At 36.5% G+C, this 25,547-nt stretch overlaps 2 protein-coding genes across 3 annotated transcripts in view; both read left to right on the top strand.

Moving 5' to 3' along the window:
- The window catches only part of PRIM2 (DNA primase subunit 2), a 308,059-nt gene that overhangs the window by 66,833 nt on the left and 215,679 nt on the right, over positions 1-25,547 (top strand). The window contains exons 7-8 of one of the 2 annotated variants that reach the window (XM_041722461.1): positions 901-1,038; positions 23,500-23,807. In XM_041722461.1, the coding sequence (XP_041578395.1) occupies positions 901-1,038; positions 23,500-23,505 (144 nt within the window). In that variant the 3' untranslated portion in view covers positions 23,506-23,807. Of the gene's footprint in view, positions 1-900; positions 1,039-23,499; positions 23,808-25,547 lie in introns of those variants that run through there. The other variant, XM_041722454.1, reaches the window with a different exon arrangement.
- LOC121471701 (tetraspanin-3-like) lies at positions 15,396-16,946 on the top strand. Its single transcript, XM_041722473.1, has one exon. The coding sequence runs from the start codon at positions 15,503-15,505 to the stop codon at positions 16,262-16,264; it is 762 nt and encodes a 253-aa protein (XP_041578407.1). The 5' UTR covers positions 15,396-15,502; the 3' UTR covers positions 16,265-16,946.

The following is a 25,547-nucleotide window of genomic DNA, read 5'->3' as shown; positions in this document are numbered from 1 at the left end:
ATACTTTCCATTGAGTGCAGACCCTGTCTCAGGGCTTGATCCCATGACTCATGAGCTCACGACCTGAGCTGAAGCCAAGAGCTGGATACTTAATTAACTCTGCCACCTATATGCTACTTAGGCATATAGATTTAACTCCTCTTTAAACCTTGGGTGACTAGGCAATTTGGGTATCATTTCTTTCACCTAATATTTTTACTTCATTTTTAAAAAGAAGAACTATAATGGAGAGTGAGGATGATTTTCAGTTTACTCATACCATATTCTCATATCATTAAAATTTAGGATAGTTCTTAGGATTTTAAAAAATGCAAGTGAAGTATTATGTTTTTCAAATGATATTTACTGGTAAGTACTTCAGTAGTGGAACTGAACATTTATTATTTCCGTTTCTTGGTGTTGAGATTAGCTTGTCCAATGTATTTTTCTAGTGAAAGAATGGAAACAGATGAAGAAGTTTAGAATTACTTTACTGGTAATTTTCAGCACTGAACATATTATATACACATAATTGGTGCATAATAAAATTGTGGGATATGTCATATGAGGGGAATGCAATATGCTTAGATGGCTTGAATTGAGAGTTTAAAATCCTGAAGATTATAATTTGTAAATTCATGAGTTAAGAATAAAAATATAAAAAAAAGAATAAAAATAATGCATTTGAACTTGGCTTATATTTTTCAAAGCATCTACTCTGAAATTAGCACATTTTGGACTGGCATTTTCCCAATATTATTCAGTTTTAAGGAATATGAGCTGTTTTGTTTTTGTTTTTTTTTGATCTGCTGGGACAGATTAAGTTCTCTAGGAAGAATTTTGCTTAGACTTAGTACATAAGATTTAGAAAAATTTCATGACAGGTACTGACTAATTTTCCCTGTTTCACTGTGAATTCAGATCCCTTTTGCTGATGCTCTGGATTTGTTCCGAGGAAGGAAAGTCTATTTGGAAGGTGGCTTTGCTTATGTACCACTTAGAGACATTGTGGCAATCGTCCTGAATGAATTCAGAGCCAAACTGTCCAAGGCATTGGCGGTAGGTATTTCACTTTATTTCTGTACTTACTTTATTTTCACATACTCACATTTTTAATTATATACTCTTGGTAATTTTGTCCTGCACTTCTTAAGAAATAGGTTAATTTTTATAGTGATAATTGAATGCTTATGATGTTGTACTGGTAATTATAGAACCACTAGGTTTTTATTTGTTACTGCCCATAGTTAGTTTTTTTTTTTTTTAATTTTTTTAAATTTTTATTTATTTATGATAGTCACAGAGAGAGAGAGAGAGAGAGAGAGAGAGAGAGGCAGAGACATAGGCAGAGGGAGAAGCAGGCTCCATGCACTGGGAGCCTGATGTGGGATTCAATCCCGGGTCTCCAGGATCACGCCCTGGGCCAAAGGCAAGCGCCAAACCACTGCGCCACCCAGGGATCCCCATAGTTAGTTTTTTAATTTTTCTTTCTTATAGTAAAACTAATAGTGAACTGATTAATTTTGTGAGATGCTTCTGTGGGTCATGTCTTCAAGGTTGTGCCTTTTTCCTTGGAAATGATATTATATAAGGCCCTTCACAATTGCTTTTGCCTATGATGTGTATGACCTCTAGATTTCTGTCTAAATTGGTATTTTGTATCTGTAGAGGGTGATGTAGAAGAAAGTCTTTATATTAAGTAATAAAAATGGTGATATACTAGTGCTGAAATAAATAATCTGCTGACTGAAAGTGGTGGTAGCTATTTGAATAAATAATATGATCAGTGCTTTTCAATGGATTTTTTGGAAGTGTTACACTTCAGTGATAATATCTTAAAAATACATGTTTTAGGTAGGTTTGAACTCCCGCATTTAACATTAATGAACTGATCATCCAGACATAAAATCAGTAAGGAAACAGTAGCTTTGATTGATACAGTGAACCAGATGGATCTAACAGAAACATTCAGAAACATTCTATCCCCAAAGAGAAGAATACAAATTCTTTTCAAGTGCACATGGGACATTCTTTGGAAAGATCACCTTAGGTCACAAAACAAGTTTCAGCAAATTCAAAAAGAATTCCTTTTTTTTTTTTTTTTATTTTTTATTTTTTTTATTTTTTTTTTTCAAAAAGAATTCCTATCATGCTCTTTTGCAACCACAAAGTATGAAACTAGAAATCAGTCACAAGAAAACTTCGGAAAGAGCACAATTACATAGAGGTTAAACAACATGCTGCTAAATAATGAATGGGCCTTGGTTAAGAAGGCAAAGAAAAAATCAAATGATACATGGAAACAAATGAAAATACAATGCCAAAATTTTGGAGATGCAGCAAAAGCAGTTCTAAGAGGGAGGATAATAGCAATACAGGCCTTCCTTAAGAAGCAAGGAAGATCACAAATAGTCAACCTAACCATACACCTAGAGGAGCTGGAAGAAGAACAAGCAAAGCTCAAAGCCAGTAGAAGGAAGGAAATAATAAAGATTAGAATAGAAGTAAATGACGTAGAGACTGAAGAAACAGTACAATAGATCAATGAAACCAGGAGTTGGTTCTTTGAAAAGATCAATAAAATTGATAATCCTTTAGTTTATGAAAAAAAAAAAGGACTCCTATAAAATCAGAAATGAAGGAGAAGAAATAACAGCTTACACCACAGAAATATAAAGGATTACAAAATAATATTATGAAAAATTATATTCCAGCAAATTGGACAGCCAAGAAGAAATAGATGACTTTTTAGAAATATTTAGCCCACCAAAACTGAATCAGGAAGAAAAAGAAAATTTGAGCAGACCGATTACTAGCAAAGAAATTGAATAGTAATCAATAAACTTCCAACAAATAAAAGTCCAGGAGCAGATGGCTTCACAGGCAAATACTACCAAATATTTAAAGAAGAGTTAATACTTGTTCTTCTCAAACTATTCCAAAAATTAGAAGGTGAGGGAAAACTTCAAGATTCATTTTATGAGGTCAGCATTACCCTGATACCAAAATATACCGCAAAAAAGAACTATAGGCTAGTATCTGATAAACATAGATGCAGAAATCTTCAACAAAATATTAGTAAACTGAATCCAACAATCCATTAAAATCCATGATCAAGAAGGATTTCTACCAGGCATTCAAGGGTGGTTCAGTATTCACAAACTGATCGATGTGATAAATCACATCAACAAGAGAGTAAACACCTTATGATCATTTCAGTAGATGTAGAAAAAGCACTTGACAAAGTGCAACATCTATTCATGATAAAAACTCAACAAAATAGTTTTAGGGGGAACTTACCTTAACATAATAAAGGCCTATGTGAAAAACACACAGCTAACATCACACTCCATGGTGAAAAACTGAGAGGTTTTCTCCTAAGATCAAGAAGGAGTTGGAGATTCCTGAGTGGCTCAGCGGTTTAGAGCCTGCCTTTGGCTCAGGGCATGATGCTGGAGTCCCGGGATTGAGTCCCACATCGGGCTCCCTGCATGGAGCCTGCTTCTCCCTCTGCCTGTGTCTCTGTCTCTGTCTCTGTCTCTCTCTCTCTCTCTCTCTCTGTCTCTTGTGAATAAATAAACAAAATCTTTAAAAAAATAAAAAGGAAGAGTCAAGGATGTCCACTCTCTTGTCTTTATCCAATGCATTACTGAAAGTCCTAGCCACAGCAGTCAGACAAGAAAAAAAAAAATTAAAAGGCATTCAGATCGGTAAGGAAGAAGTTAAACTTTCACTGTTTACAGATGACATGATACTATATATAGAAAATCCGAAAGACTCCACTAAAACTATTAGAACTGACAAATGAGTTCAGTAAAGTCACAGGTTACACAATTAATATTCAGAAATCTTGCATTTCTGTACACTAATAGTGAAGTAGCAGAGAAATGAAGAAAACAGTTCTGTTTATAATTGCCCTGAATTGTTGATATAGCTGAATTATACATAATTCGGTAACCCCAGCAGTAATAAAAATTATACCAGAAAATATACTTTTTAACTCCAAAGGAAAGATTGGCCTATACTTCTATCTGTAATCAATATAGCTTAAAAGAGCCATATCACATAACCTTGAAGTTCTGAATCAAGTACCAAAAAAAGGTACTTGAAAAGAACATGTAAATTGAATACAATGCTAAGAAGTAAACTTAACCAAGGGAGTGAAAGACCTGTATTGCAAACTATAAAACACTGATGAAAGAAATTGAAGATGACACTAACAAAGGGAAAGATACTCCATGTTCTTGGGTTGGGAGAGCCAATATTATTAAAACGTCCATACTGCCCAAAGCAATCTACAGGTATAATGCAGTCCCTATCAAAATACCAAGTGTTTTTTTTTTTTTTTAATTTTTATTTATTTATGATAGTCACACACACACACACAGAGAGGGGCAGAGACACAGGCAGAGGGAGAAGCAGGCTCCATGCACCGGGAGCCCGACGTGGGACTCGATCCTGGGTCTCCAGGATCGCGCCCTGGGCCAAAGGCAGGCGCTAAACCGCTGCGCCACCCAGGGATCCCCCAAGTGTTTTTCACAGAACTGAAACAAATAATCTTAAGATTTCTATAGAACCACAGAAGAGCCCAAATAGCCAAAGCACTCTTGAAAAAGAACAAAACAATATCAGATTTTAAGATATATTATAAAGCTGTAGTAATCAGAATGGTTCTGGCACAAAAATAGAAACACAGATCAATGGAACAGAATAGAGAGTTCAGAAATAAACTCATACTTCGGTGATCAAACTCCTACTTTGGTGATCAATTAATCTATGACAAAGTAAGAATATACAGTGGGAAAAGGTTTCTTCAATAAATGGTTTTGGAAAAACTGGACAGCTACATGCAGAAGAATGAAACTGGACCACTTTCTCACATCATTCCCAAAAGTAAACTCAAAATGGATTAAGGACCTAAATGTGAGACCTGAAGCCATAAATATCCTGGAAGAAAACATAGACATTAATAGTCTCTTGGACATCAGCAATAGGAACACTTTGCTAGGTATCTTTCCTTTGGCATGGGAAACAAAAGCAAAATCAACCTGTTAGGACTACACCAAAATAAAAAGCTTTTCTGTGGCAAAGGAAACGTCAACAAAACTAAGACAGCCTACTGAATGATAAAAGATATTTGCAAATGATGTATCTGATAAGGAGTTAATGTCTAAATGTATTAAGAATTAAGAACTTAGTACAACTCAACACCAAAAAAAAAAAAAAAAAAAATCAGTCTGATAAAATAATGGACAAAGGGCGCAGCCCAGGTGGCTTAGCAGTTTAGCGCCACCTTCAGCCCAGGGTGTGATCCTGGAGACCCAGGATCGAGTCCCACGTCGGGCTCCCTGCATGGAGCCTGCTTCTCCCTCTGCCCCTCTCTCTCATTCTCTCTCTCTCTCTGTCTCTCATGAATAAATAAGTAAAATTAAAAAAAAATGGACAAAGGATCTGAATAGACATTTTTCCAAAGAAGACATACAGGTGGCTGTAAGACACACAAAAAGATGCCCAACATCTCTCATTATCAGGGAAATGCAAATCAAAACCACAATGAGGTATCACCTCATACCTGCCAGAATGGCTAACATCAAAAAGACCAAAAGGGAGTATTGGCAAGGATGTGGAGAAAAAGGAACCCTTGCACACTGCTGGTTGGGAATTCAGCATGGTGCAGTCACTGGAAAACAGTATGGAGGTTCCTCAAAAAATTTCCATATGACCCAGCAATTCCACTACTGAGTATTTACACAAAGAATATGAAAATGGTAATTCAAAAAGATATATGCACTCCTGTGTTTATTTCAGCATTATTTATAATTAGGTAAAATATGGAATTGTCCATCAATAGATGAGTGGATAAAGATGTGGTGTGTATACTCACACAGAGGAGTAGATTCATAGGCCAATCTTTTCTTTTGAGCTAAAATTTTAAATATTTTCTGGTTTAAATAATTCTTATTACTGACTGTCTGGGGTTACCTAAGCATGTGTAATTCAACTATTTCAATATTTTGGAAGACTAAAATGATCAACTGGTTTTATTGATAAGGCAGTTTATGAAAACACCTAGTATAATGGTGTCTATTAACTGTTAATGTTCTTCCTTCTTCCCTAATTCTGTGTTTTCTACTTAAAAAAATCTTCAGTAAAGTTAATGTTTTTAAATAGTTTCTTTAGTTGCCTGTGACTTACTCTGGAGCATAATCTATTTACAGATGAAGATAATGTCTTTCACCACTGTAAATCTCTGTGTCAGACATTGGTGTTTGCCTACTGGTTGGCCATTATTAGTGATTTTGTTTACCCATTTTCTCTGCTGACATCTTGGACAGCACTTCTTGTGTGAATCAGCTACATACTTTTCAGGACATTGGGCATCCATAGCTCTCATTTACTAAATACCAGTAGTGGCCCTCCCAGTTCCCACAACAACCAAAAATACCATGATACACTTCAGAAAGCATCTGGAATATTGGTACAACCCCTGTGCTGATTTTGGTAGTTTCCTTCTCTTTTCGAAATTGTTAATCTATGCACGTGGTATAATAATGTGGCTGAAAAATGTGAGAAGTTGTTTGGGTGCTTCTGAAAGAAAGTTTTTCTTGCTAATAAAAATGAGCACATGGATATTTGCTATTTGGTTTATCTTTCTAATAGTCTAATGTGCAGAGAAAGATGCGCAGTTTTTGGCAAATTTTATAAACTGTTTTGTGCAGAACATAGAAGCTCTAAATATACTGAGATTAAAGACAAACTCTTTAAGTTCCTGAGTTAGTAATACTTATTTTTCAGCAAATTACATTTGAGCTATTGTACCTTGTTGGTAAAAAATACGGCATATGAATTTTGAATTCCTTTCTCTTATTTCCCTCCAGCTCATTCTTCCCTTCAAAGTAACTAAATTTAAAGGGGTGCTTGGGTGGCATACTCTTGATCTCAGCTCAGGTTCTTGATCTCAAGAGTTGTGAGTTCAAGTTCTGAGTTGGGGGCCATGCTTCTTAAAACAAAATAAAACAAAAACAAAGTAATGTTAATGTTTTACAATTTTGAAATAACATACTTACAAAAAAGTTGCAAATAAAAAACGTTAATGTTTTACAATTTTGAAATAACATACTTACAAAAAAGTTGCAAATAAAAAACATAGCCTTTTGTCACAGCCACCTGATGTCTCATTACCCTCAGTACTTTAGGTTGTAATTCCTATAAACAAAGATGTTCTCTTACATAACCACAGTTCACCTTTGAAAATAAGTAAGTTAGCATCAATACACAAATGCCATCTAATCCTCAGACCCCATTCAAGTTTCATAGTTGTCTCAATCATGTCCTTTATTTCAGAATGATCCAATCTTATCACATGTGTTACTTAGTGATATCTTTATAGTCTCCTTTAGTCTGGAGCAGATTCTTAGTTTCTGTTAGTCTTTCATGACTTTATTACTTTTGAAGAAAATAGGCTAGTTTTATTGTAGAATCTCTCTGTTGGGATTTGTTTGATGTTTCTGCATATTAAGATTCAAATTATACATCTTGAGCAGGATTATAAAAGTGATGGTATGTTTTTTATTACATCCTGTTAGGTGACACATGATTTTGATTTATCTCAATTCTGATTGAATTATTGACAATTTATCCATTACGTGGTTGATAGACATTTAGGTTTTGTTTTCTTTGTCTGGTTATTATTAGTACAGCTGCTTTGAACATTCTACGACATTTTTGGGAAACACATTTCTGTTGGTTGTATGCCTAGAAGTGGATTGTAAAATATGTCCACTTTAGTGGAATCTGACTTACTTTTAATGAATTTGTCGTGATTGCTGGTGGGTTGTAGAGGTCTCAGGCCTCATGTCTTTGGAATATAGAAGAGGAACAATGACTTGTTTTGGGCAGTGCTTGGCTTTCTCACGGGTGGGTTTTTTTTTTTTTTTTTTTGAAATGACAGGAGGTGCCCACAGAATCAGCAGGAAACAAAAGATCCAGATTAAGAAATGGTCAGGTACCCCAGGGGTTCCAGGTGCTGGGTGCAATTGCCCTAAAATGATTGTGACTCTCCCTTCAACTTTACTTTCCCTTCCAGATTCAGAGTTCTGGGTAGGACCTCACCCTGTCTGTCTCCAGTGTGGGAGGTGAGGCATAGGCAATAATACCCTTCCTTCCGCTACACCCGCATGCAAGAGGGTTTCCCCAACGAAAGAGGGATGGTTTCCGTACTGCTCCTCAAATTTCAAGCACCCTACATATGGCCTCTCCCTATTCAGTCTGAATGCCAAGCCGTAGCAAGGATTTCCAAATTGAAGACTAAACCCAATGTTAGAAGAAACCAGCAGGTTGGAAATGGTGCTGAGGGTGAGAAGGAGGAAAAAGGCTTGCTTCCTCTGGGTAGGTTGGTGCTACCGATCAGAAGTATACCAGAAGTATATACTGGGGAACCCTTCCTGACAGTTGTGCAGGGAGCCTGAAGGAAGGGAAGGAATTTCCCTTAGGGCTATGGTAAAGGAGAAATCTAAACCTATTGCCATGGTCTCTTTATTACCATTCCTTTCATTGGGGAAAGTTTATATATATTTTTTAATTTTAATTATTTTCTAGTGGAGTAGGTCTTGACCTTGAAATATGTAATGGAAAAATTTCAGCCTTATTAATGGAAATATTCTGGTAGAATGAGAAAAAATGGACTTAAAGGTGGGGAAGAAAAAGGCATTTTAATTAGGAGTAAGGATGAAATAAATGGCACTGGGGGAAGTCTAAGTTGATAGAAGAGTTTTACCTGAGATGATACTTGAAAACTTGTTCTTAACTTGTGATCATGTGGGTTTTATGATCCAGTAACTAGTTTGGCTTTTGAACATGCTCTAGGACATGTAAATGGTCATTACCTTCTTATTTGATAAGAACTCTTCTCTCCTACTGATCCTTTGAGAGTTAGCCATGGCCCCAGTCTCCTAGGAAGCTGCCTGTAAGCCCCCAAATTGTGCTAACTATATCTTCTTTGTACTCCCATAGCACCACCAAACTATGATGAAATCATTCTCATTATGTGTTTTTCCTCAACTAAAATGTAACCTCTTTGAGAGTAGGGATTCTTGTTTTAATTAAAAATTTGTTACTTAGTATAGCATCTAGCCCAGAGAGCCAGTGCCCAGTGCAGTTTTCTTGAGCTGCTGATGGATAATACTCGTTTCTACTTGGTTATACTTTACTGTTCCCTACCTCATTGGACTTCACCACAGACCTCTGAAATGGACAGGGACTTGTCTACATTATATAATGAGGAAAATGTAGCTCCAAGAGGCTAATTGGTTCAGGGTTATGTTGCCTAGAGTTGCTGGAGCCATAACTGGATTTTAGGTTTTCTAATTGTAATTTTAGATCTTTTGATGATAACTGTATCTTTATAAGGAGTTATATTACTGGGGATATAGATTTTTAAAAACTGAGGAAATACTAAAAATTATATTAGGATCCAATTACAGAATAGGCAAAAGTTTGAATTAGGAGCTGAGTTGCAATAAATTAATAACCAGTTAGGGAAAAGAATGAGGGAAAGATATACTTCTTTGCCTCACATAACAATTCTAGAAGCTTTGGCCAGTTCTTTTAGTTAATGGTTTATTTTTTTTTAAATAACTTTTGTTCACCCACATATTGTTTTGGGTACTAGGGACATAATACTTTTTTTTTTTTAAGATTTTATTTATTTATTCATAGAGATGCAGAGAGAGAGAGAGAGAGAGAGAGAGAGAGAGGCAGAGAGGCAGAGACACAGGCAGAGACACAGGCAGAGGGAGAAGCAGGCTCCATGCAGAGAGCCCGACATGGGACTCGATCCAGGGTCTCCAGATCACGCCTGGGGCTGCAGGTGGCGCTAAACCGCTGCGCCACCGGGGCTGCCCGGGACACAATACTTAACAAGATAGATGAGATTTTTTTTTTTTTTTTTAAATAAAGCTTGTATTGTAGTGGAGGTAGACACTTACGAAGGAAATAAATAATAACTATTATATCTAACATGAAGGAGCCAGCGGAACAAATACAGAGGAAAGTGTGTTTCAGGCAGGAGAGAATCTTGGCATTTTTGCAAAATAAAAAAGGCCAGTGTGACTGGAGTGTAGTGAGCCAGCAGAGGGTGATACAAGATGAGCCTGCAATGACTTAGATACAGGACTTTGAATAAACCAGGGTGGAGAGTTTGATTTTTAACCTAATGTAGTGGAAAACCTTTGGATGGTTTTGAATGAGGGAGCAGTATGATCTGATTTAAGTTTTAAATGGATTACTGTGGCTGCTGCTTGAAAAACACTGAAAGGTAAGAAAGAATGGAAGCATGAGGACTAGTTTTCTAGATGGTGGCTTAGAATGGGTGATTGTGGTGATAATAACTGAGAGAAGTCCATGGATTTCAATTATGTTTTTGAAGTATGCCTGACATGATAGACTGGGTGTGAGAGAAAAAGAAGAATCAAGAAATTAATGATAGCTGGAACTGAGTTTAATATTTGCCAAGTACATTTCTAAATGCTTTATGTGAATTAACATATATAATCTTCATGGTAACCCTATCAAGTGGATGCTGTTATTACTCTGTGGCTTATAGCATCTCTGTATAGGTAGTGAGGAGCAGAGGAAGGATTTGAATCCATGTGACCTGGCTTCAGTGTCTCTATTCTGGACCACTCTGTTACACAGGTTAGACTTTTGGCCTAAATCATTGATTAAAGGGTGATGCCTTTTACCATGATGGGGAGGCCTGTGAGAGAAGTACGTAAGATAAAGCCAAGAGTTCTGTTTTGACTGTATCATGTGGGAGGTGCTTATTAGTCATACAGTTGGAGATGGCAACTATGAAGTTGTATTTAGAAGTCCTGATTTCTGGGGAGGAGGAGGTGAGGCCATGAGATTCTCTGAGATCACACAGGAGAGAGTGGTTTGGTAGTGGAGAACCCAGGAGGGCCTACAGCTGAGCATGGCTTTGCATGTACCTCTATTCCGTGTCATGAAGCAGAAGAATATGCTTTGTTTGGTTTTGAAAAATGGGACAGCTTCTTAAATTGTAGCTGAATTTCTTTGAAGCAGTTTTTCTTTTTTCTTGCAGAGTGTGACTAATTTCACTTTCTCTTTGTGCTATTCACCATTAGAAGCTACTGGTACAGATTAAAAACACTGACTTTCAGAAAATATTATTTACAAACTTCTAACTTTGATATAGAAATTCCCAAGGAAATAACGGCAGGCAAAGAAGCAACTCTTTCTCAAAGTCACAGAGAAAAGTAAAGATTTTCCTTTTTTGAAAAGGATTTCCTTTTCACATTTTTAAATACTAGTTAAATTTCTGGCTCACTGTGTGTTTGTTGCTTTGGAAAAATGTTCTTTGTAGGCACTTGATAAAGTAATTTTTATTTCTAAAGAGCTTACAATCCTCTTAAATCTTTCATCCTCTTTTAAAAAGCAGTATTTAGTTTCTTAAATTGTGGTTAAATTATCTTGAATGGTTACTTAATTTGTAATCATGTAAGAATTTTATCTTGTGTCTAACTAGTTGATTTTCTTGGGTTTTGGATTGATTACTGTATCTTTTCTAATATTACTTCCTGGCTATTTAATAGCTCTTGAAGGCAATTGAGATGAATCAGTCAGTGCTGCAGCTAATGCTTCACCTACACCTTTAGTATCCAACATCAGCCCATTTATTCTCTCATGGTACTGATCTGTGGGAAACAAAATGTTACAGTTGGAAGCTGTGAAACTAATGGAAAGAATTATTTTGTGGGAAAAAATAAACATCTTTCTAATTTGAGACACCTTAGTTGACTGAGGATACTGACCTGATCATTGCTCTATTTGTGAGATTTATAAGGTTTATTAAACCTTATATAATGTCCAGCTTGCAATTATGTCCATTCAGCAAGCATTTCTTTAACATATGTTAGGTTTGCTATATAGTGCCTAGGGTGGAATGGGAGATGGGATATTTATGAGACAGGACTTTGACCCCCAAGATCCCTCTTACCTAGTAGGAGGAGCTAAAATATGCTGGAAGCACTCAGTGACTAGGTTGAAAATAGGGATTGTCCTGAGAGTTGTGTCACCTCAACTAAGGGAATTTTGAGAAAAGATGTGTTTATGGAATTTATTGGTGGTAAGAATTTTAATTATACACTTATTTTAACTTTGCTTTGCTTTTTAATTGCCAGCAAATGTTAGCAGTACATATATGTAGAATTTTTAGAGCAGAAAAGGATTTTAGAGTTGTCTGGTAATCATTTGTATGTTTTCTTGCCCTTATTCTTGTCAACTAGAATGCAAACTCTAGGTTTACAGATATTGGTGGACATGCTTGCTTTGTCCTATTATATATATATGGCAGTGCTTTAGCACTCTTGCTTATTATGAGAGGCTCTCAGTAAATGCCAGTAATGTCTCTTCATTTTACCCATGAACGTGTAGCCCCAGAAAGTTTGAATGGTTTGCCAAAATTCACTCAGCTAATTAGTAAAGGACCCAGGTTTCCCAGACCTCCTTAAGTCTAGTGCCTTTCTTCCTTTTTGCTACATTTTGTTGCCTCTTCCCAGACCCAGTCAAATAACTCTGCCCCTCTATTGCTTTCTCTGATTTGCCTCCAATTAAGTCTTTTTGTTACATGTTTTAAATGTAGGGTTCACCAGGGTAAAGATTGAATCATATTCAGCTTCTCCATGATGGGGCTTGTGCTATATCCAGCTTAATTATTCTTTGATGCTTAATACAGCGCCTTATGCAGAGTAGGTACTCAGGATCTGATGAAGTACCTTGTGAGAACTACCTGTGTATTTTCTCTACATTTGTTGAGAAAACTAAAGTTAAACGAGGTTGCACTTGAGTATATTGTTAATGAAAGAGTGAAGTCTTGATGATGTGTGAAGTGCAACTGTTGATGACCTCACAATTCTGATAAACTACTGCAGTTGGTTCTATTAGTTAAAATTGTTATTCTTTTGACAGTTTTTCTCTGGAATATATAAGATGTGAGTTTCATGTTTTGTTTAGAAACTCTCATGTTGTGGGATGGCTGGGTGGTTCAGTGGTTGAGCACCTGCCTTTGGCTTAGGGTGTGATTCTGGAGTCCCAGGATTGAGTCCCACAGTGGGCTCCCTGTGTGGAGCCTGCTTCCCTTTTTGCCTGTGTCTCTGACTCTCTCTCTCTCTCTCTCTCTCTCTCTCTCTCTCTCTCTCTCTATCTCATGAATGAAAAAATAAATAAAATCCTTAAAAAAAAAAAAAACCTCTCATGATGCAATGTAATCCAGGTTTAAACTCTAGCTACCTTGAGATAGTTTCATTCTTTGTGGTTGGACTAACTCTCTAGAGTAATTCTTAGGTTACTATTTTTGTGGTCACCTTGTGTCGTCCCCTGTGCATCCTGCCCACTCCCAATCACAGAAAAGATCACTGTTTATAAGCACTCCTGTTCCTCAGGTCATTTATCATATTTAAGAATTATAGGTACTCATGTTATAGCTATAGCCCAGATTGATTATAAAATGCTTAGTACTTTATACATCATTTATGGTTTATTTATGTTTTTCATTGAGCTTCATTGCTTTTAGTGATACCTGAGTGCACCAAAATACAGATTTTTATCCCTATTACTTACTTGTGATGAGAAAATATCAGCAGAGTCTGTTGCTAGGAAACAGCTAAATACTGAAATAGTCATTTTTTTGGGGGCGGGGTACTTGTAAATTCAAATCTTTGACAGTTCTATTCTCAGAGGAAAATTTTACTCAGTCACTACGAAGAAAGATACATCACCTGTTAATTTTCCCCTTTTTATTATAAAGTATTTTTATTTTTTATTTAAGTTTTAATTTTAATTTCAGTTTATTAACATACAGTTATATTTATTTAGTTTTCCAATTTAAAAATTTTGCACAGGAAAAAAATAAAAATAAAAGTAAAAGTAAATAAAAATTTTGCACAAGGGAGCTAGGAATCTGAAAAATATTTGAGGATTAATTACATATTGAGAGTATAATTTGTAACAGTGACTAGACACTGAAAAGTAGTGATTAGACATGTTTGAATTTTAGTTTTCTTAAAAGTTTCTGATTTGTCATTAATGAAAGAATGAGGATGAGAGGGAGATATATACAAACACACACACAGGACACAGAGGATTTAAACCAAAGTAAAATATTGTATTAATTAAACCAACTTTGTCTTATGGAAATAGAATTGGCCACATCCTATGTTAAATTGCCCAAATCTTCTCTTTTACCTATAACACTTAATATATGTTCCAGAGAAAATAAATATTAAAAAGAAGTATTTGTTTAAGTGTATGTTCTCATTCATTTGGGGAATATAAATAATAGTGAAAGGGAATATAAGGGAAGGGAGAAGAAATGTGTGGGAAATATCAGGAAGGGAGACAGAACATAAAGACTCCTAACTCTGGGAAACGAACTAGGGGTGGTGGAAGGGGAGGAGGGCGGGGGGGTGGGGGTGAATGGGTGACGGGCACTGAGGGGGACACTTGACGGGATGAGCACTGGGTGTTTTTCTGTATCCTGATAAATTGAACACCAATAAAAATTAATTTATTAAAAAAAAAAAATCACTGAGTGACCCAGGGATTCCCTGGATTCTTTTGGTAACATTAAAAAAAAAAAAAATGTATTTGTTTATAATAAGGTTGGCTTTTTTCTTTTTTATAACCCACTATCATTTAATTTTGTTATAGTTATATATGTTTAGAAAAAGATTTTTATTCAGAGACAATTTGGAAAGTTTTTTTGAGTATTTTCTTTTAGCCAGACACAAACGCTGGTAACAGGTATGATCAAGCTCTCAGGATGCTCAGGACATGTGAGAGGGAGGAGCAGTGGGAGAGAGATGTAAATGGTTCTCCTACACTGTGGTCAATAAAAGCATAAGTACAGAGATAGCATCGAAAAGAGAGCAATGAATTTACTGTGGAGATACCAGAGAGGGCTTCAGAAAAAATATCAGCTCTAATCTAGGTTTTGCAGAGCTCTTTCTTAGCTTTGAACAGTTCCCTGATCTTGTGTCTTTTGGCAAGTAGGAGACGGGGATGGGAAATAAGACCACTGTTATTTGTCTTCGTTTTTAAGTTTCCTCTTTGTTTCTTTGTTGTCTGTACCCATGGCTGATAACAGGCCCTGGCATTTCTCCTCCTGCCTACTCTGTTCAGGCAGGTGTGAGTACTGTCCATATACTACCAGGTTCTGATTCTGAGGCTTTACCTCTTTATCCAAGTGACACACAACCTGTGAACTCAAGCAGGCAGTGTATATACTAAAATTAGGCTGACATAGGAAATGTTATTTAGAATGTTTAAGAGAGCAGTATATAAGTTCAAAACAAAAATAGGTGGCTGCTGGGGCGGGGCTGCGCGGCGGCGCGGGGGCTGCGGGAGCGCGGCAGGACGAGCAGTTCCCGGCGGGAGGCGCCGCCGCCGTTGCCGCCGCGCTCGGGGCCACGGCGCCGGCCGAGCAGGGCTCCGGGCCGCCGGCACCATGGGCCAGTGCGGCATCACGTCCTCCAAGACCGTGCTGGTGTTCCTCAACCTCATCTTCTGGGGGGCAGCTGGCGTTTTATGTTATGTGGGAGCCTATGTCTTTATCACTTACGATGACTATGACCACTTCTTTGAAGATGTGTATACTCTCATTCCTGCTCTAGTGATCATAGCTGTAGGAGCCTTGCTTTTCATTATTGGCCTAATTGGCTGCTGTGCCACAATCCGAGAAAGCCGCTGTGGACTTGCCACGTTTGTCATCATCCTACTCTTGGTTTTTGTCACAGAAGTTGTTGTTGTGGTTTTGGGATACGTTTACAGAGCAAAGGTGGAAAATGAGGTCTATCGCAGCATTCAGAAAGTGTATAAGACCTACAATGGAACCAACCCTGATGCTGCTAGCCGGGCTATTGATTATGTACAGAGACAGCTGCATTGTTGTGGAATTCACAACTGTTCAGACTGGGAAAATACAGACTGGTTCAAAGAAACCAAAAACCAGAGTGTCCCTCTTAGCTGCTGCAGAGAGACCGCCAGCAGCTGTAATGGCAGCCTGGCCCACCCCTCCAACCTCTATGCCGAGGGATGTGAGGCTCTAGTTGTAAAGAAGCTACAGGAAATCATGATGCATGTTATCTGGGCAGCGCTGGCATTTGCAGCTATTCAGCTGCTGGGCATGTTATGTGCATGCATCGTACTGTGCAGAAGGAGTAGAGATCCTGCTTATGAGCTCCTCATCACCGGTGGAACGTCCGCATAGGAGAAGACGCAAGCCTCAGCTTTTTAGTCGTGTTCTGATTTGGAAGGTGAATTGAGCAGGTCTACTCTATTGGCGGCCTGAGTTTATCTAGTTAAAGCACACGGGTGTTGGACAAAGCAGCTTGGCTCTTCATGTGCCCACCTACTTCCCTGCCCACCTAGGAGTTTCTTTTCCTCTGTTCTAGCTGACTCTCCGTGTTCCTAAGTTCTTAAGTATGGCAGTTTATGTTCTAATTTCAGAACCATTTGCAGGTTGCATAGTGTGGGAGAATCAAAAGAGGGCCTAGGCCTGCTTCTGTTAGGTCCCTGCAGTAACGGGGCTGCTGCCGGAGTATCTCTGGGCCCTTCCAGTCTGCATGGTGGAGAACTCTGGGCCAAAGGTGCTTGCGGGGAGAGGGAGGAAACCAGCTGCAGTGAAAGTTAACACCAGACGGTGCCCCTCGTCAGTGTCCTTTAAAAAAAAAAACATATACTGTAGTTCAGTAAGATAGCAACTGTATAAAATTGCTAAAATAGATTTTAGAATCATTCAGTGTGTCTCTTGGTTCATCTTCAAAATCAGACTGATCTTTGAAACTAGCAGTTTTTAATCAAAGCTGGCTTTATAGGAGGAGTATAATGTATGCACTACTGTTTTAAAACAATTAGTGTGTGTGTGTTTTTGTATGATTGAGCCCATTCATCGTAAGTCTAAACTCGTTAGCATTAATGTACCCATGTAGACTAGCAAAGTAGTATGTAGATGTGATCTCAGTTGTAAATAGAAAAATCTAATTCAATAAACTCTGTATCACCCCTGAAAAAAAAAAAAAAAAATAAAAAGAGCAAGTGAAAATTGTCCTAGATTAGTTGATAGTAGAAATAATCAAAGAATGATAGAATTGAGAATAACTAAATGCACAGATTTTGTTTCCCCTAAATTTTTAAGGAGGCACTAAGAGTAGTATTGTAATATAAATGTTTTATGAGCCTCTTGCTGTTTGTATAAAATCTTTTTATTTTTTTTATCATTTTATACTTTTAGGGTACATTTTAAAACATGGTGTTAGGTGACTTTGTGATTTCATACCTACATTTTTGATTAGAAACCTATCATAGAGTTATGAAACTTTAGTAATATGGAAAGCATTGAAACTCTGGTTAAAAAAATTATGGCTGTTCTTTGTGAAACCATGATTTTTCCATATACAAGATTATATTTGTTGAGTTGCAGAACAGGTGAACAATGTCAGTGAGCTCACTAAATTGAGGTATGAATGAGGTAATGATCTAGAAAATAGAACTGAAACTGGAAGAAGATAGAGAAGATGGATTTCCTTCTCATAAATTTGAAAACAGAAGAAGAGCAAGCAGGATTGCTAACCAGAGTGTTATCTTCTGTAACTATTCCATAAAAAAATTCCACAGTTATCACATTGACTATTAAAGGCTAAAATAATGGAAGAAGGATGAAATATTATTAAATCTTTAAGGAAAAAAACAAACTAATACAGCTTTGGAATTTGGCAGGGAAGCTGTAATCCCAAAGAAAGAGAATAACAATTTGTATTTATAGTCTTTTCTTCCAAGTAGCTTAAAGCTTTGTAAGTACATTTTCATTAATCCTTCAGACTACTTTTGAGTTTTGTTTAAAATATTAAGAAGGAAATCATCTCTTCTTGAGGATAGCTGAAAAAAATTGTGTACTGAAAATCATAGAAATTATTTCTTTACCTTCGTAACTTCAATGTTTTGTGTGTTCCTACTCTCATTTTTTTTTTTTTTTTTTTAGTTTTATTTATTTATGATAGTCACAGAGAGAGAGAGAGAGGCAGAGACACAGGCAGAGGGAGAAGCAGGCTCCATGCACCGGGAGCCTGACGTGGGATTCGATCCCGGGTCTCCAGGATCGCGCCCTGGGCCAAAGGCGGGCGCTAAACCGCTGCGCCACCCAGGGATCCCCCTACTCTCATTTCTTAACACTTTGACTAAGAAACGCATTCCTCAGCAAGTATTTAACAGTCGCACACCATAGGGTAAGCTTAAGGCAGTGTACATGTGCTCCCGAGTTTGCCTGCACACGCACATACTTTGAAACTGTATTTTCCCATTCAGTTCAATGTGGTGCTGAATCGTTCTTCTTAGGTCAGGCCTCTGAACTTTACTTATTTTAGCTAGAGAACTGGCCTGTTGGGTTACAGTAATTGTGGTAGTGGTGATGGAGACAGGTTTCTAATTTTTTTAAAGGACTTACTATCTGCTAGACACTATTAAATTTGTTATATGCATTGCTGATTTAATTCTGTCAGTAACATTATAAAGTGGTTATTAGCTTGGTTTTTATAGATGAGGAAGCTGAGGCTTTAAAAGGTTGAATAAATTTTTTTTTAAGATTTTATTTATTTATGAGAGATACAGAGATTGAGAGAGAGAGAGAGAGGTAGAGACAGGCAGAGAGAGAAGCAGGCTCCATGCAGGGAGCCAGACATGGGACTCGATCCCAGGTCTCCAGGATCACGCCCTGGGCTGAAGGCAGCGCTAAACTGCTGAGCCACCCGGGCTGCCTGCCGTAAAAGGTTGAATAACTTATCCAAGATCCCAGTGCTATTTAGCTGCTGAGCTAGAATTTAAGGCCAGTCCACCTGAATCCATAGTTTCTCTGCTCATGATCTTTAGGGTATTTTTCTCTTTGTGGGAGGTGGCACCAGTAGGATTCTTTTTTCCTTTTCTTTTTGGATGAGTGTTGATGAGCATAAATGTGTCAGTCAGCACCTTACTACTGAGTAATTGGAGAATTGGGAATTTACCAGTTAGAAATATCTTCAACCAGTTATATATCTTAAACTAGTGAAGTTGGAGTTAACTTTTCTCATCCACCTTGAGATAGGTGTTCACTCACCATATTGCAGTGCTTTAACAACGTCAGGGTGTTTTTAAAATCCTCTTCTACTTTTCCCCACAATTATTGTCTTGTCTGTCCCTTGGTTGCAAGGATACAGGGCTGCTTAGGTTCAGTTTTCTTGTCTTTGTTAGGAAGATCAGCTCCTTCATCAGAGGAGCAAGAGGAGCAAATGTTGTCACAGAATTGTTACCTTTACTATTCTTACCTAGCAAATTCTGTTTATTTCTCTTTGGCCAGAACTGTGTCTCATGGCCTTCTTTGTTTGGAAAGGCAAATATTTTATTTCTTCAGCCACTTTTGAGAAAGGCAGGCAAAAAAAGTAGGAAATTGATTGAGTTAACCAGCCTGTGTGTTTGCCACAAGGTTGATCAGCGTTTCTGAATTTAGGTGAGATGAAATTAATATTGTATGATGGCAAAATGATCACTGCTAAAAGCCTTGTCACTGTATATATGGTTACAGGTTAGGTTTTTTGTTTTTTGTTTTTTTTTTGGATGAGGACTTTAAGCTCAACTGTCTTAGGGAAGAGGACTTTATAAATGTGTACCTGGTGGGCATGAGCTGTATTCCACAGTGGATGGTAGTATTAGGAGATGATAGTATTGTTAATGACTAACTGGAACATACCTTTATGTTTGGGTAAATGGGTTGGTGGTTTTCCAGTTGTGAAGAAAGGAGAGGCTTTGGTTAAAAAAAAAAAAGGAATGTGGAGTTTGTTTATGAGAGAAACTGAATTGAGAGAGAAAAACTAAAATCAAGAATGTGTTGAATCCTTGTGTGTATCAGTGGTATAGTAATAAATTGCTAGCCAGTCCTTTTTTCATGTTTTTAGTGGGTGTTTTTGAAATGAACATGTAGGCATTCTTATTGTTTGAATCACTAAATCCAGATTGATTAGTCTGTTGAGTGATGGAGTGAGGGTAAGTCACATATCTGGTTACTCTTGGGAATGGATTGGTGCTGATCCTTTCTGCTCTCATGTCCCAAGTTACAAGTATGGCTGTAGTAGGTAGCAAGAGAAGGTAGAAAAACAGCCTCTTTGCCCACCAGTGTAAAGGAAAGGTCTGCAGAGAGTGGAGGATGTTGCAGCATATGCAAGATTATTATTTTCATGCACTCTGTTGGATCTGGATGCTGAGCAGGTGACAAGGTAGCCCTTATCTGTATGTTAGATTGTTGAATGAGGTCCCTTAATTCATTGTTGTTTTATAACAGGCACTTTGTCTTTGGTGTGTGTGTGTGTGTGTTGTATGTGTGTGTGTGTGTGTGTGTGTGTGTGAGAGAGAGAGAGAGAGAGAGAGAGAGAGAGGGAGAAGGAAAATATCTTATACCAGCTTAATCTTAGATGCAAAAACTTAGGTAGCAATTCCTAATTGTTCAGACCTATCTCAGTTAAACTCTGTATCCTGACTCCCACTTTCCCTGCCCATCCTACAGCCTGTCCACTCCATGTCTTATTTGCCCTATATTGATCTAATTGTCACTTTACATAATCCATGAACTTTCAACTCCATGTCTTGTGTCTTTGCTTCCCTTGTTCATATTTTTTCCTAATTTTTTTATTGTGGTAAAATACATATGACATAATGTCTTAACCATTTGTAAGTGTACACCATAGTGGTATTAAGTACATTCATGCTGTTGTATGATCATCACCACCATCCATCTCTGGAACTCTTTATCTTGAAAAACTGAAACTGTACCCATTAAACAATAACTTCTCATTACCTGCAACCTCTAGTCCCTGACAACCACCAACGACTCTTTTTCTCTCCTTCTCCGCGCCTCCCCTTTTCCCCGCTCCCCCGCCAATCTCTCAGCATCTGGTAACCACCTTTCCACTCTTTGTCATTTGAATTGCACTTAAAAAAGTTTTTTTTTTTTTTAAATAAAGATTCCACATAAAAGTGAGATATTCAATATTTGCCTTTCTGTTCTTGGCTTATTCATTTAGCATCATGCCTCAGGGGTCATCCATGTTGCAAATGACCAGATTCACTTTTTTTAAAAGGCTGAATAATATTTCATTGTGCACATATGTATATACATACCATATTTTCTTTGTCCATTCATCTGTCAAGAGACATTTATGTTGTTTCTGTATCTTTGGTATTATGAATAATGCTGCAGTGAACATGGGAGTGCAGATGTATTTTCAGAATGGTGAGTTTATTTCTCTTTGATTTGGATGTGTCTTTGTTATTTTTTTTCCAAGTTTTTATTTAAATTCTGGTTAGTTGGGGCTCCAGGGTAGCTCAATTGGTTAAGTGACTGGCTTCAACTCAGCGCATGATCCTAGGACCGAGCCCCACATTGGGCTCCCTGCTCAGTGGGGAGTCTGCTATCCCTCTGTTCCTTCCCCTGCTTGTATTCTCTCTCTCTTAAATAAATAAAAATTTTTTTTATAAATTTATTTTTTATTGGTGTTCAATTTGCCAACATATAGAATAACACCCAGTGCTCATCCCATCAAGGGCCCCCCTCAGTGCCTGTCACCCAGACAGGCACTGTACCCCTGCCCCCACCCACCTCCCTTTCTACCACCGTTTCTACCGTTTCCCAGAGTTAGGAGGCTCTCCTGTTCTGTCTCCCTTTCTGATAAATAAAATATTAAAAAAATTCCAGTTAGTTAACATACAGCAGAATATTAATTTCAGGTATAGAATTTGTGATTCATCATTTCTGTACAACACCTTTGCTCATCACAGAGTGCACTTCTAATGCCAATCACCTATTTAACGCATCCCCTGCCCACCTCTCCTCTAGTCACCCTCAGTTTGTTCTCTGTAGTAAAGAATCTCTTTCTTGGTTTGCCTGTATTTTTAACCCCCTATATTCATCTGTTTTGTTTCTTAAATTCTACATATGAGTGATATCATATATTTGTCTTTCTCTGACTTTTTTCGCTTTGCATCATACCTATTAGCTCTATCCATATCATTGCAAATGGCAAGATATCATTTTTTTATTACAAGTGATATTCCATTGTATATATATACCACATGTTCTTTATCCATTCATCAGTTGATAGACATTTGGGCTCTTCCCATAATATGGCTGTTGTTGATAATGCTGCTGTAAATATCAGGGTGCATGTATACCTTCAAATTATTTTTGTATTTTTTGGGTCAGTATTTAGAAGAGCAATTGCTGGATGTTGGGTAGTTCTGTTTTTAACTTTTTGAGGAACCTCCATACTGTTTTCTAGAATGGCTGCACCAGTTTGCATTCCCACCAGCTATGTAAGAGGGTTTTCCTTTCTGAATATGACTTTGAATAAATAGTACTTAGACTAGTCTTCTTGCTAAGATTTTATAAGAAAACTTACTCTCTTCCTGTAATGAGTCTAATATATTCTTTGGAAATGTACTTTTCTTTTTTGGTTCCTCTAACTCTTTAGTCATATTTCTAGTTGTATCTTGTATCTTTCTTTCCCTTTTCTTGTATTTTCTTTTTTTACTTTCTCTTAGTGATAAGGCAAAGCATGAGCAAGTAGGAAAGTGAGGTGGAGAAGAATTTATTAGTAAATAACACTGAGTTTTGTTCTTTTTTTAGTAAAATGAATTGTTTATGTTAATATAATTTAATGAAAATAATATGAGAAATGCAGGAAAAACTGTTCACTGTGTTTAGTTTAAGGAATTACTGTAGGACTTTGTATTCTACTATATTTTGGGATTCTATTGCATTAATTTGTTTATATCCATCCTATATCAGATGGATGGATATATTTTATTTATATTTATAATTATAATTATATTTTCCATAATTATCTTTATGTCCTTATTATTTCCTAGTATAGTATTTAAGTGGTACTTGGAAAATGTTTGTTGGACTAAACATTATATGTGTTTTCCTCAACTATTCCTTAAATTTGCCTTGAAAGAAATACTAATATATATAATATATATTAACATATCAGTAAAGTATATATCAGTAAGTATATAATTAATTATATGACAGTTTATTTTAATAAGTATATTGTTAATATTTATTAGAGATATTAGGGGTGCCTGGCTTACTTGGTCAGTAGAGCATGTGACTTTTTATCTTGGGGTTGTGTGTCTGAGCCCCATGTTGGATGTAGAGATTACTTAAAAACAAGATCTTAAAACGAAGTATCAATTTAGTAAGACCTACTCTGTGTTGGGGTGGGGGCAGGGGTAGAGAGTTACCAAGTTACCAATATTGCTTTATAATTTTAAGTGTGGCTCAGTAAAGTACCCTATTCAGTTTAAGGTGGTAAACAAGATGTGATTTTGCAGACAAACTTGCATAATGAGTGCTATGAGAAAGTAGATTAAGGATATGAAGTAAATTGAGAAGTAAAAGATTTTTATTGTACTTTTGTAAAGGTGTGAAGGAAGAAAGAAAGTCATGGTTTATAATCCACAATATATTTTAAATTTTTGAAGATGTAATTGAACTTTGAAGATACTGCAGCTTCATAAATGCGGAAATTATACCTGGTTCTGATTTGCATGGGAAGTGAATGTCCAGTGAGAAAAGTTCCCATGTACTGATTTTGCAGCTGTGGGTTCTTTTTCTATTTCCAGTGGTGAACCACAGTGGTATTTCTTATTGCTTGATCACAGCTTTCATTTTTTATCGTGTTTTTGTGGCCAAATATAATTTATGTTTCCTCCAGTTCAAGTTGTAATTCCTGCATGTATCATTGCTAAAAGTATATAATGCATGAGTGATTTATAAAACAAAAAAAACAAAAAACAAACCAGCTTGTGAGTGGTGCTTATTATTGGACTAGCCAACAATTTGATATTTATTTTGCCTCCGATAAGTTCTCAACTTCTGAGAATACCATATATTTGAACTCATCATTTTATTTAGAAAAAAAACTGGTATTAAATAGAAGATTTTAAGTATCTTTTAAAAATATGATTATGGCACTATTAAGGTTTCAAATTATAGTGCCAGACGATTCAGCTACATTCTTGGTTGGTTGTTTATTATGTTATTGGAATACTTCAGCATATTTTATTTATTTATTTATTTATTTATTTATTTATTTATTTATTTTACTTCAGCATATTTTAGACTTAATTCATAATTCAGTCTTGGACATTAATATATGGTTCAGTGTGTAAGCACATACACATTTACATACACTCTCCAGTTTTATTTTTTAAACTTTTTCACTCATGATTCTACTAGTTTGTCACAATATTACAATAAGAAAGATTAACAACTTCTAGGAAAATGCAGCTAGGCAATAAAAGGTAGTTTGATTTAAGTAGCTTAGGCCTGTTGGACAAACTTTTGAGTTAAGACAATGTGTATTATGTGAATATGTAATTCTTTATTAAAGAAACATCCAAATGTTGATTGTATTTTACTTTTGGTAGAAAACACTTAATTTAAGAATTAGGAGAAATTGAGTCATAGTTTAAATTATATAGCTTTGTTGCTGCTGTAAGCTTTGTTAATAGAAAAGTGTTTAGTCCTTTATATGCATTGCAGGCTCTCTTCTTTTTCTGGGTCATCTTCTGGAGATTGTTAAAACCCATATTCCCAGGTGTGTTTGTATGTCCTTAGGGGAGCAATGTCTGTTATCCTCTTTGCTTTTATTAATCTGTTTGCCTTAACTGTGCTTAGTATTTCCCTTTAAGGCCATCCTTGACATCTGAAGCATCGAAACTGACATTTTGTTAAGAAATGTTTCACAATGGAGCCTCCTTTTCAGCATCTGGGCCTCAATTCACTTAAGAATCCCTCATTCCTGGTTTCACACTCTTGTTTTTTAAGGATCAGATTTACTTTTTTCATGACTACCAAACAGAATAGAAACTATTTAAAATAAGAGGATAGGCTTTTTGACTTGTTAAAGATTTGTAATGTACTCTTGTAGAATAACTATAGTGAAGACTAAAATTACATATGGCCACATTATACCCTGGGTTAGTAATAGATGCATGTTATTTTTTTAATGTTTATGAGTTCTGTTTTTTATTTTTAATAATTGTTTCTCTTGTTTTCTTTTTATGATTGAGGCTGTACTTTTTGTTAGTATTATGTTTGCATTTTTAAACCAGCTTTATTGAGGTAGGAATTACATACATGAAATTTACCAATTTTAGTGTACAATTGGGTGATGTAAGTATATGGTTGTAAAACCATCATCATAATCAAGATATGTAACATTTATATCACTCTCCAAAATTCCCTGTGCCCTTTCGCAGTGAATCCCCTCCTCCAACCCCTGGCCCTGCCTGGGCAAACATTCATCTGCTTTCAATAATGATAGTTTTTCTGGTTTTAGAATTTCATATAAATTGAATCATTCAGAATATAGTCTTCTGTGTTTGGCTTTTTTTAAATAATAAATTTATTTTTATTGGTGTTCAATTTGCCAACATACAGAATAACACCCAGTGCTCATCCCGTC

This window comes from Vulpes lagopus, chromosome 1 (genome assembly GCF_018345385.1).
Source record: "Vulpes lagopus strain Blue_001 chromosome 1, ASM1834538v1, whole genome shotgun sequence".
NCBI lineage: Eukaryota > Metazoa > Chordata > Mammalia > Carnivora > Canidae > Vulpes > Vulpes lagopus.
This window is presented reverse-complemented; position numbering and strand designations above follow the sequence as displayed.